This window comes from Monopterus albus, unplaced genomic scaffold (assembly GCF_001952655.1).
Source record: "Monopterus albus unplaced genomic scaffold, M_albus_1.0 scaffold20.1, whole genome shotgun sequence".
Classification (NCBI taxonomy): Eukaryota; Metazoa; Chordata; class Actinopteri; order Synbranchiformes; family Synbranchidae; genus Monopterus; species Monopterus albus.
In genome coordinates, this window is record NW_018127900.1 from 1,281,478 (window position 1) to 1,294,583 (window position 13,106).

Genomic DNA, 13,106 nt, shown 5'->3' on the forward strand with positions numbered 1-13,106 from the left:
CAGCAGGACAGATGCTTGACAACATGCAATTTTTCATAGAAGGGTTGTCATTCCTTCTTCCAACACCACCCCACTGCTTTCATCATACATCTCTGAATATAACTCTTTTATATTTATTTTAGTAAATACCACGTTTGTAAATATCACGTAGTTCACAGACTAAAACGTGGGTGAATATTTGAGTTTAATTGGTAGCAGAAAAATGAAGTCAAAGCGGGACAGCCATGTGTCTCTTTCGTTAGCAGATAATTTAAGGGGTGTTACAAAATTTTGTTAACACGTTAGTCAAAAGAAATTAATAAGCTGAGAAATATAAATGCCAGCGAGGTCCGCTGATTATAAAGATGCTTTATTGCTTAATTCACTCGAGTTAATTTATCAAATAGGTCAGACGAAGAATCACAAAAGAAATATTTTCACCATTCAGCTGTACTGGGTATTGTGATAGCACAGGAACACCCACAGAACAACTACAGGCATAAACTGATCAGCAGTGTTAAGTCACTGGAGTAACTGGTAAGTAAACTCAAATGACCACAGGTTGTTGAGCTGATGAAACAGTCTTGCTTCTGGTGTACAAACAAGATTAGGGAAGAGTTTCAGTTGCTATGGCATTTTTGCGCTTTTAAAAAGATTAAACATAAAAGATTAGAAATAATCAAGTCTGAGCCAATGTTTAATTTATTTGTTGGCTTCTTATCTGCTGAATATTTATAATAATAGTGTGGTAAGCCCCAATGTAATCCCTGAGAAAATTACAGTAATTGGGTTGTACTCTTTTGAAAAAAATTCCCAGTTGTGATTTTGAAACCGGTTAACTTATTCGCCAGTTTGAAAGTTGCATTTATTGCTGAATTTTTAAGATTAAAGGAAAATAAAAATGATGTAAGTCAATGCAATCTGAAAAGGTCTTGCATGTTTAAAGTGGTATGGCGTGGTGAAGACTGGTGATGCTGATGGGAGCGATGGAAACCAAAGCTGCAGGTGAACTGGGAGGTGTAGTAATGTAACTACCTCCTGCAACTTTACATTCTGTCCAATCCATCATCAGCCATCTTCCTAGCTTCTTATGGACATTCAGGTTAGACACAATGGCAGAGGGAAATCACGACCGATAACTTCATGGTAGATTACTTTAATATCTGCCACAGTAGCCAGGGAGGCTATATCCTAGAATCATTCATTAGTCAATGAAGCCGTGGGCCACTAAACCAATATGGCGTGCTAAAGCAGAATGGATGTGTTCCATGGAAGCCTTGTCGGTCACAGCATAATTTAATCCAACCCTTAGGACAAGCATGTCTGAAGAGAAATGGAAACAAAAGTCAGAAATAGAGATTTGAAGGAGTGGATGAATTATATAATCTGTTGCTAAGCCCCATCTAAGCTCCCAACTCTGGAGATTTCCATTTTTCCCTCATCTCATTTAGTAGTACCATCGATGCAAATTGGCTATAAAAGCAAAGGAAAATTTGGTTACTTTAACAGAAAAATGACCAAACACCTGGTTGCTGAAAGGCCTGTAGAATGGATTTCAGGCCATCTGTTTTGTGAACAAGCTTTATCCATTTACCAGGGAAACAATGGCAAACATTAGGGAGCCCCTGTTTTGTTTTGTTTGTTTGTTTGTTTGTTTTACTCCAATTTCTAAAGTGTAATGGAGCAGGGATGGAGTGAAATACGTGAAATGAATAACGGATAGAAGTCTTGGCTGGCTGGCAGGTTATTTACTTCATAAAAGGTGCCAATTTAGAAAACAGATCTCAGCGTATAGACCTTGCTCAGCCACACTCCTGTCTCTGAGAAAAGAAGAAAACATAAGACACAGGGGTCTGAGCCTCCTAGACTGCATAAGCCATAGGCCAAAATCTTCAGATAAACAGATACACGTATAGCATGGCCTGCAAAATTTAGCACGTTAATCAAAGTTTTTCTCATGCATTAGCCCACAAGGTGCACAAACCTTTCACTTCAACAGCTGATGGAATAATAATTACACTTTGTGGTATTGCACTAATGTCACCCAGATGAGAGCATAACCGTGCTTCCTTTTTCGAAATATGAGTGAATAATATGTTTTGAGTGAGTGCCAGTGACTGCCTGACAGTGACTCCTCTGTCTTTCATGTGCTCATATTCTGTGGTGGTAGGACAAACTCAATTCCACTCTGTCACCTTGCTTTGATAAAACCTAATTTCCCTGGGGCTTCGACTTCATGAACTCAGTTAGGCTCAGCACCTACAGTATGCCAAGAAGCAGACAACTTAACATCTAATGCGACTCGAGTAGGGGCATAACATAACAGGGCACTCATTTTTGAAGGATACGGTATTGTGCAGCCGGGGAAGTAAGCCATAACTTTCAAACTGTCTCAATTCAAGTCCCCTGTGAATTCCATTGCCATTTTAGGGAAGAATTTTCCACAAGTGATGAGAGCAGCTTGAAAAGCTTGGCTGAAAGCAGAGCATGAAAGCATCTGCTCAGATCGCTGTAATGCCACTCGCAAAGATCTGTAGTGAAGTTGTAAAAACATGGGCGAGGGATAGTGTGTCTGTGTCTGTGTGTGTGTGTGTGTGCGTGCGTCTGTCTCTTACTCTTTTGTATTACAAAAATATTATGTCAGGAAAAGGCCTTTTTTTAGTTATTTTTTCCTCTTTGTAGTTCTTTGGTTTCTTAAGTATCCTTTCTTGGGTTTTTGTTCAGATTTTGGAAATACAGGACACAACACTACAGTACTTCTACTATTGTCACCTCAAACCAATGTAACACTTTCTCAGTGAAAGAATAATGAAGCTTTTTTTGTCCTGATCCGATGAGTATGAAACTGAAACAGTCATGAGATTTCAACAATCTCTGGGAGATTTTAGGGCATTGTGTTTGACACTTACTGTAACTCCACCACCCTTAAAAAAAACAAATGAAGGAATAGCTTTTGGTATAATGGTGTTACACCCTTCCAGCTGAGTTCCAGATTTTGAGAACTCATGCCAAAGAGACTTTAAGCTGTTCTGTCAGAGTATGGTGGCCTGACATCTTACTACAAACACGGTTAGTTTTGTCACTCATCTGTATATGTATGTTATGTGCAATGCAATCATGGCGTGGACTTACAGATGTAGTAATATTCTCTGCCCGGTCGGAATTCAAAGCCCAAGGAAAAAGGAGTGAAGAGCTGGAACTTCTCTGAAAACTTGAGCGGTCCATTCGGGGAGTGTGGTCTGTTGCACTCCCAGCGTTTGAAGCCCTTGGCAGTGTGGTCGCATGTGCTGTAGCCATCATAGTTGACCATGTAGAGGACGTAGCGCTCTGTCCGCTCCTCAGGCACTGTGTCTTCGTAGTGAGGACAGTAGACATCCAAGTAGTCATTTATGCACACATCAATGTGGTAGTCCCCACGATGGAACCTAGGTAGAAAAGAAAAGAGAGACAGAAGGTAATTTTTAATATATTTATATGGCACACACAGACCTACTATTAGACCAGTCTAATAATCTTAATAAAACTGCATGTTGGTGCATCAACATCTTCAGCTTTTATGGACAAATGTTTGTCTGAATTCAGCACATCCAGGTGCAGAATGTAGGTCTGATCTCCCAGCACTCCTTCAGTGCTATGCAGACATTTGTAAGCACCAGTGCTCTGTTCCTCTGGCTTCGATAAATTTATGTGGGTTGGTCTGCCTTCCGAATGATAGCAAATGACAGTAAAATCCAATGCTGGGACATTTTGCTTACAAGAGCACAGTTTTTAGGTCTCTTAAGAAAAAAAAAACATTTACTTGAAAAGTTTTTCCACCACAAAGAAACTAAAGAAAAAACCCACTGAGATAGACAACCTCAGGCTAAGTATAATGTAGAAATTATCAAGGGAATACAGGATGGTTCAGACAGTAAATGTCATGAAGGAAAAATACAGAACCTGGCTGTCTCTGAGGGCTATGCAGTGTGGCATCTTTACGGCTACAATGGTCTAGAACAGGCCACACATGGACAGAGGGCTTCAACACATACAGGCAGATTCATCAAAAGGCCACACACTGCCACAAGCTTATATCTATCACATACACTGGCACAAACACAGTCTCTTCAGGGTTGCTCACAAAAATCTAACCTGTGGAATTTTTACACTTACCAAAATTACAGAGCAGTTGCTGTGTTGTGAGTTTAAGTCCATAAGGTGGTTTGAACCTAACCCTGAGGTCACAGAGGGCTTTACAGAGAAAACACTGAACACATGCAAACTTGCTAGGGATGCCCTCAATTTAGCACACACATTTGAAGCACTCAGAGAGTAATGATGCAAACAGCCAAGGTGCACAGGTGTACATACACACACCTGATACCCAGCCAGAGGAGGCCAGGTGGAGTGAGTTTATAACTGAGTCAGTCTTTAATGTTGTAAAAGTGCAACCTGACAAGAGTTTTGATAAAACTTTTAATTGAAAAGTGCCACTGCTGTCTATAGGAAGGACTCCTCAACCCCCAGAATGCACAAGGGGCAGAGCGTCTAACGGGCTAAAATAATTTTATCCCGAGGACTCCGGAGCCTCAGGATTAACACACTAAAGCAATAGCCTTGCAGTATGATGCAATCTTTTCTGTCATGTACAAAATGTCTATTACATCAAGAGCTAAAGAAATTCCAATTCATGACTCCTTTGAATGGTGGACGGGTGTTATAAAGAACACTATTTTCTAAAACAGTCCTTACAGTTGGTCTAAAAATACAAGTGGGAAAAAATATGGTTTTCATTGATTGGCACTGAGACGTCTTCAGATACTGATGAAAATACTGTGCTGCACAATGGTTTAAAAATGTCTCTTTCTCATCCTCATTTTCCCCGTCAGTCTCTTTCCACCCACGTATTTCCTTCTTTTCAAAATTACAGCTCTGCTTGTTATTTTAATGTGATGTTTGATTTCTGACTCTAAAGAATGGATTTTCAAAGATCAAATCACTGTATATGTACTGAAAACACTTACCCTGCTTGCCTGCATTTATTTCAATCTCCAGCATGTCTTGACAGATTGTACAGAATTACAATCACAATGTGAACCAGACCACTTGTTCTGAAGATCAGATAGCAATTTAAACAAAATCGAATTTTGGAGCCTTCCCTTGTCACTTAATTCATATTGGTATAATCAAATGATTAATGTAACAATCAAGCGACAAATCGAACCACAGTCATTTCTTATTACTGTGATCATGTGTGTCCTCTGGCTCTGCTCCCTGTGCAGGCGTGTGTATGTGAGCATGAGCTAGCATGAAATGTTATTCTTCTGTGTTTACCCATGTAGGGTAAATACCAGTGTGAGGGTGTTTACCACAAAGCCATGGAGTAGCTCATCTGTAACATCTCATTTAAAACATGTCGGTAGATATCCAGGAAGAGCCATGCTTCTCCCTCACTGCTTTAAAATGTCACTGACTTAATGGTCACATCCTCCCATCTACTGGCCACACAATCTATGGGTGTGTACGTAAGAGAAAGCGTGGAGAGAATGAGTGTGTGTATGTATACACGTGTGTGTGTGTGTGTGTATGTGTGTGTATGAAAGGACCAGTGTGTGTGCCCTTCTCTCCCTGCCTCAGCAGTCAGAATAGTGGCTCATGGCTCTGACTGCAAATGAAGCAGAGGATGTTTGGGGGAGCGAACACATAAAAAGAGACAGGACAGGCATTTGTAACATATAACGCTCACACACACACATATGCAACAAACACACACACAGCACAGGTCTCCACATACATACAAACCAACACAAATACATTAGGTTTGCGTTATCAGTTCAGTAAGCTCCCTGGCACGTTGGCAAAGGAACAGTAGTGAGACAGCCAGAAGCTGCTAATGGCACAGAGTGAGAAAGAGAGTGAGGATGAGAAACAGACAGGGAGAGAGAGAGAGAGAGAGAAAGGACCAGGTTCCAAAAGAGAGAAAGGGAATACAAAAAAGAGGCAGCAAAACTGAATACTGCAGATAGTATTGCCCAGCTCCCAGTGAATCCAGACTTGTGCAGGAGTTATTCAACCATGCATTCATTATTAAAGGAGATTCTACTACAACTATATGAGTATGACATGACTGTGTGCAGCCAAAGCTGTACATTTTCTTCAAGTCTGTTCAGTCTTGGGCTGTCATCAAAATGTGTTCCAGAAAACTTCTTGTATTTTGTAGAAGGCTGGTTATTGTCCTTACAAAAACCATGTTATCAAGGGACTAATGTGGGCGTTCTAGATGTGGCTGGTGCCTTGTTTATAGCACTTAATTGGCTGCTGCTATTTTATAAACAGCCCCCCCCACTTTTCAGCAGAAAGAGGAAAAGGGTTCTTCACCATGAAATAGACGTGTGCTGTTCAAGCATACACCAGCCTCTGTGTAGCATACACAGAGGCTGCATCATTGCATTGGTGCACCAAGAGGATGAACCAATGGAATGTAAATCAAGGCTGTGCTCTGTTAGGATCCTAAAGAGTGAAATATAAACAAGAAAGATGATACAGTAACACTGGAGTCAGTAGAAGAGAGAAATCGTAAAAGAAAGTGTAAGATCAACCAATTCATGTGCATAAAAGAAAATGTCATTTAAAGCTGCATCATAATTTGTGGCTTTGTGCATGGAACACTGTGCAACCAGAGTAATTACAGCTTTTCTCACTGTTCCTTACCTGTTACTCTCTACAAAAGGAGGTGGCAGCAGTGTGCCACAAGCTCATCAGAGGTGTTGCTGCTGCTCTGTGGGTTGGACCTCATTTAATTTTTAGGTAACACAATGTTTATAGTTTAAATGAAAGAGAATTGTCCCTAAACTAAAGTCATTACTAAATGTAAGCTTAAATTTTTAAAGCAAGAGGCAAAATTATTGTGAGTTTGCATATTACTGACAGAAACATTGGAAAATAGAATAAATGTAATGGGCGTTTTAATTATTATAGGTTATAATTAAACAAAGACAAATTGCTCCAGTGGTAAACTCTGGAATACAGTAATAGCTTACATGTTTACTTATATAAATGTTCCTGAAATGAGAGCTAAAAGCTGGTACAAATTACATTAGAATGTTTCCAGATAGAGTTGGCACCGAGTACCTCTTGCTCTGCCCCCAATGCCACACACATGCACACACTACACATGCACCAGCGCAATCACTTCCACGTATTTTACAACCTATAACAACGTCATGATCAACAATCTTTTCCATTCGAGCAAGAAAAGAGTAGCAGCAGAGAGCATCAGTGAAGGCCTTCTTCCAGTAAAATAGGTAATTAAGGAGCAAAGTTGGATGGCAGGATAATTGTCAAATGGTGATAATTACATGTCTTTGTTATGCCACAGCTGTCCCACTGAGCTGTGGGTCACAACACAAATTCAGGGAAATCAGCTGGACACAGAGCATGGGTACGTGTGTGTGTGTGTGTGTGTGTGTGTGTTGGGGGTTAATGAGTGGCTGAGTGAGAGAGAGAGGGAGATCATTTTTGTTACCAACTGATTACATTTTTCATGCTTTCTCAGGTCCTCAGGGCTGAATCTGTAGGGCCAAGTATTGTCAGCACACACACAAATACACAGAAACAGTTGCACATGCAAACACAAACAGAGAGAGTTTGGAAGCACTGCAACAGTGAAGTGAAAGCAGGGGAAGGTGGCACACCAGTGCAGTCGCTGATTGGCTCATTTCCATTTCAATTACACAGCCCAGTGACATTGCTGTGCATACACACAGGTACACACACAACTACATGTGCACGCACAGACCCAGCACATGCACACACACACTGTAAGCAATGAACTCCCATCAGCCACTTCTCTGAACTGTGCACCGGTGGTTGCAGACAGAAAGCAAGAAGGACAGGGACAGATAGCCAACCTGAGTGAAAAAGGAAGACAGAGAAAAGGAGGAGAGCAAGAGCTCGGTGGCAGGTAAAGGCAGAGAGCAATCCCAGTCATCTAACCAGCTGAATAGGTGAGATTTAATTTAAAAAAAGGAACTTTTCAATGGGCTGCAGTAGCAGCACACTGCTTCAAATGCCACTGCCCAAAGGTGCAGCTCAGAGGGTGAGGCGGGGAGTGATTACACAAGATATCAGTAGATTAAAAAGCTCCTATATGTAAAATTCTCAGTCGTCAGTGCTTGTCTTCAGTCCTTCATGTTGTTTCTTCTCTTAGATATAAAAGCAACAAATTAGAAATACAAGGTAATACCATGCAAGCCAACATGCACTTCTTAAGGTTAAGCCTTAGGGCATCTCTGGATAAAACGGCATGTTGTAAGAGAGACTGACGATGTGAAACTGTGATGACTTTACAGGTCGACACATGATGAATTCACTATGAGAAAATACTCTAAAGAATGTGAACTTTTTATGTATAAAGAAATGCCTAAAACAATCCTGCTTCATCTTCTTTAGTTGCAGAAACTTCAACAAGAACTATCAAAACTGAAGCACCAGCAGTTGAGTGCATTACAAAGTCAAAGTCCCCCCTAACTCAGCATAAAAAAATCATCTTTGTTTGTGTCCACCTCTCCTTTTCTTTGTTCTGTTTATGTTTTCTTGCTCCTAGCCCTTCTCTTCCTTGATGTTTTTTTTCTGCCTGCCTGCGTTTCTCGCTTGGCCTAGTCCAGCTCGTGACCCCAAATCAGATCTATTTACATTATTTCACCTCTCCCTGTTGAAATTCATACATCTGATATAGTTTCAATTCAATATCCTCAGGCAACAAAACGTTACCTGATAAATCAAATCACAGTAACCTAGAAACTAGAAATGCACAGGGACCTTAAAAGGCAAATCTGTGATTGTTTTTTTCCACTCAACCTTTTTCTATGTCATGTTAAGTGTGTGGTTGCTTATACAGATGTGTGTGTGTGTGTGTGTGTGTGTGTGTATACATGTTCCTGAAGTGAAAGATAGTTTGTTGATTTTGGTTTGGAGGGAAAATATGTTTAGCCAAGAGATGAACTCTGTGTGCACCCTGACCAAAGCACACATGCAAAGGCCTGTTCGGGACCTTTCAACACATACGCCTCACCCTGCACAAACTTCTCAATATACTTTGTGCAGTTGTCTAATTATAGATAATTGATTTGGATGAAAAGAGGATGAAAGCACACAAGCATAGAAAAAAAAGAATGAAAGACAGAGAGGCAGAGTGACTGTTGAAATGGATCATTCTTGTTCTTAACAGCAGTCAGAAAAAGACTTGGTCTTCTATCCAGAGAAGTATTCACCTTGTTATTACTGATATCAAAGGAGTGTAATGGAGAGTGGGGAGACGGGTGAGAAACAGATAACTGCATCCAATATTTCCACTCCACAACTGTAAAATTAAATTCCTCAGCAGCCCACCATTTCTACAATTCTCTTTCCTTTGGGACCTGGAGGTGGAAAACATTTTCCTTTTTGTCTGAAGAACTGGCAAGAAATGACAGTACCTCCTCCAGGGATACTCATATTATAGCTCATAGTACACAATAGGCTATTTCTCTACCACTGTAAAAATTACATGAACCATGCAGCCTTGTCAAGCTTGTCTTGAACACAGCTCAGAGAGATTAAATGTCAGATGTTAAAGTCTGACGAGGTCAATTTAGATGGGTTGTAAATAAACAAATGCTTTAGTCAGATTATCTAAATCATCTGAATTGTGCCCTTGTTGTATAGTGAAACTGGGTGTGTGCAGTATGGTAAAGGTCACAGTTCAACCAGCTGACCTGGGGTTTGTTAAAAACCTGCACTATCTGACAACTTGTGTTTCTTGCCCTGTTGGAATGGTTGTAGTGTAGCTGCCATGTTCCTAAATCTCAGCAATTCACTTGGTAGTACTGTATGAATAGCATCACCGGGATGCAACCCTCAAAATACTAGTATTGAAGCAGAGACGTGGAGAGAGCAGTGAAGTCAGAGGAAGAACATGTGAGAGCATCATTTGTTATATGAGCTGACAGCCACATTCCTTGCTGGTTAACTGGCCGATAAATTTACAGCCCTGGGAAGGGTTTGGGGAGACATGGAGATATCAGACCTATAAAGTATCATATATTACTGGTATTGCCTCTTGAGCATGGTGGGAGGCTGGAGGGTGTGTACAGTAAATGTAGACATTTGTAAAATATATTTATATGGGATATACGTATGCTGTAATGAACAAACACACACACAGACATACTAGGGCATGGCTGCTGGTCATGGTGCATTTTACTGGGTCCATCTGCCATATAGCTTTATGGAGGGTATACTCCAGGCTCAGAGCAGGTGGTCGGCCCAGTATAATATACTGGCTGTCAGCAGGGAGGGACGCAGGGACGTACCCGTGCATTCCTTCATGTCCCTTTCTCACATCTAGTCTCCTACACTTTTCCTCTCCATTTCTATTACTCTTCCTCTTCCACATCTCTCCATCCCATGCCCCACCCCGGTTCTTCAATCCTCTTAAACCCCCACCCTCCCCAGTATCACCGCCACTATTGACTGTGATCTTCCAATGTTCATTTCTGCCATTTTTGTCTGTCACCACTCATTTTGCCCCAGGGGAGACAATGAATTAAGAACACTGACAGACAAGTTCTTGTTCTACACTTGGTGCTGAGTGAAACAGCGAGATGTGGGGCTCCAGTGAATGTTTGATGTAGTCTGCATCAGCATGCAGCAGCTCAAGTCCAAAACAGAAGAAAAAAAAAAAGACTGATACTTCCTCTGAGCTCATCTACTCACTACTCTGCCAAACAACCATTTTTATGTGTGTGTATAACACTGATGTGTGTAGGCTATATATGTGAGTGAATGGATGGATGTGTGTATATAGATCTGTGTAAATCTCTCGGTGTGTAAAAGGGTTTCTTTATGTCTCTGCTCGTCACCAAGGGAGTCAGGGAAAAATGACACATCCCCCAACATCCTGTCAGACCCTGGGGCCATTCTCCTGAATCATTGCTGCCCCAAACCCACTTCAGTCTCTTTGTAAATACTGTACGCTCTGACATGTTTACCAAAACCAGAGTGGATGGGTGCATGCTCATAGATGCATGTGAGTTTATGCACAGTCACACATAGGCCGTTAGTGTCAATTAATAGTTATACATCATTGAGTGGTGAGACGTGTTTGAAATTAATCATACTGTACGTCACTGTTTTATAGTGACAAGCTATTTGGCAGCTGGGACAGAACAGCAGCAATGAAACAGCTCTGAGCTATGTAACATGTCTTCCTGTGTGTGTCAGAGAGAAAGAAGGGCAATGTACATAGATAGGGACAGAAATGAAACCTCGGCCTGTTGTTTACTCCATTACCTGCACTCAGCTCTGAACAGCCAACTAGAGGTGAAACACAAACACACCACCGAAAGTTGCCATGTGTCTACAGTAATTAGTGTTTACATAAGTATAAGTGACACAACTAAACACTTTGATAGGTGGGGTAACATGCATGTGTAAACACAAATACAGGAAAACATTCCCAGGTGCATGTTTGCATTTGTAAACAGTAGGCGACATGGCATAATGTCCCTGGTGCAAACCTTAAATGGAACTAAAAGGGTCTCTTCAAAGCAGATGAAGCAGTCACTGGGTCAAAAAATACAACAGGGCTGTTGAAATTAAAATATGCACACTATTGAAATAATCATACTCACAATACAGTGCTTAGGTGCATTGCATAATGTCCCTGCATGATAGACCTTAAATGGAACTAAAACTATCTTCAAATAAAATGAAATGGCAGTTGGTAGAGATGTCCTGATCCAATACTAAGTACTGGTATTGGCACCAATCTGGCATATTCACAAGATCAATATTGGTCAGAATAAAGTCAATTCAATTCCAGCCCTTATATAGAACCACAGTCCTGTAATTGAATGGACTCAGTGGCGTTTTTGAGATGTGCATGTCATGCAGTTGACTACAGTGCTGGCTCATCTGTGACTCTGAAACCCATTTTTAGCTTAAAGTCAATTTTTTCGGAGGTATGTGCTAAAACGCTCTACAGAATCCACCAAAACAATGAAAGCTCAGTACTTCCAATCAGAACTCCACCAAAATAGAGAAATGCATCAAGCAACAGTTAAAACACATGATCTACCATCGATCACAAGCGGTTCTTTTTAGAGTGTGTGTCGTTTTTTACTTGCTGTTTTACCAAGAATTAGATATAGGCCTACTGCACATATACATGCAAATATAGTCAGTAACTCCTGCATTGTTTATTATTTGTTAGAGATTTGGACAGTAGTTTTTACTTTTCCAGAGTGTTTCAGTAGCTCCTCTGCATGTTTTTTTCACCAAACCCTTCCTACGAGTGAGCACGCAGGAGCCCTCCGCACTGTGCAAGAGGCCATTAACTCAAATGTGATGAATAGAAGGCTATGCTCCCTTAACTTCAGTGAAAGAATGTAATGACACCTAGACCTTTATTGGTGCATAACAGCACAATAAGTGCATTTTAAATAATAAACTCTTTACAGCATTTGTAGAAAAAACATGGGAGATCCTCCTATACATTTTGAAGAACCTCATTCAAACAAGATGATCGCTTAACATCTGGTCTACTACTCCACACAAACTTACGCCCCTTTCAAGCTGATAGCTGATCTGAATGGGTCAACAAGTCATTTAACCTGGATTCACCACCTACTTCCTGACCTGGACATTGTTCTGCTTTTGAGAATAGCCATTTCTGTTAATGATGTGTTTTTTTTTTAATTCACCTTCAACAATGACAACCTACTTTGCAATTTGTCAAAAAACAGAGAGGCAAGGTTTTATGTAGATGTTTGTCATATCTCCGGTATGAAAGAGCTATTGCTCACATTCCTCTCTTCCCACTCTTTGCTTTACTTCATCCACCTCCTGTGGTCCACCTGTATTTGTTGTATTGTAGAAGAACGTACGCCCACTTTTCTGCTGTTGTTGCTATGTAAGCCCCTCTCACTTCCTGTCTCACTGTGCCTCTCAGGACAAATGATCAGCAGATGGATGAAGGAGTGAAATGAGTAGGAAAACTGGCAAAAAGGGCAGCGATAGACAAAAAATAAAGGAAGCATACCATGTGGGAGAGGCAGGAGAGATGCAGAGTAGGAGGAGGGGGAAAAGAAGAAAGGCTTGTATGGAGG

The 13,106-nt window shown here is 40.9% G+C and overlaps 1 protein-coding gene across 2 annotated transcripts in view; it reads right to left on the reverse strand.

Annotated features, from left to right (window-relative positions):
* The window catches only part of efna5b (ephrin-A5b), a 98,073-nt gene that overhangs the window by 16,395 nt on the left and 68,572 nt on the right, over positions 1-13,106 (reverse strand). For both annotated transcript variants that reach the window (XM_020593841.1, XM_020593840.1), the window contains exon 2: positions 3,112-3,404. In XM_020593841.1, coding sequence (XP_020449497.1) covers positions 3,112-3,404 — 293 coding nt within the window. The remainder of the gene's footprint in view (positions 1-3,111; positions 3,405-13,106) is intronic.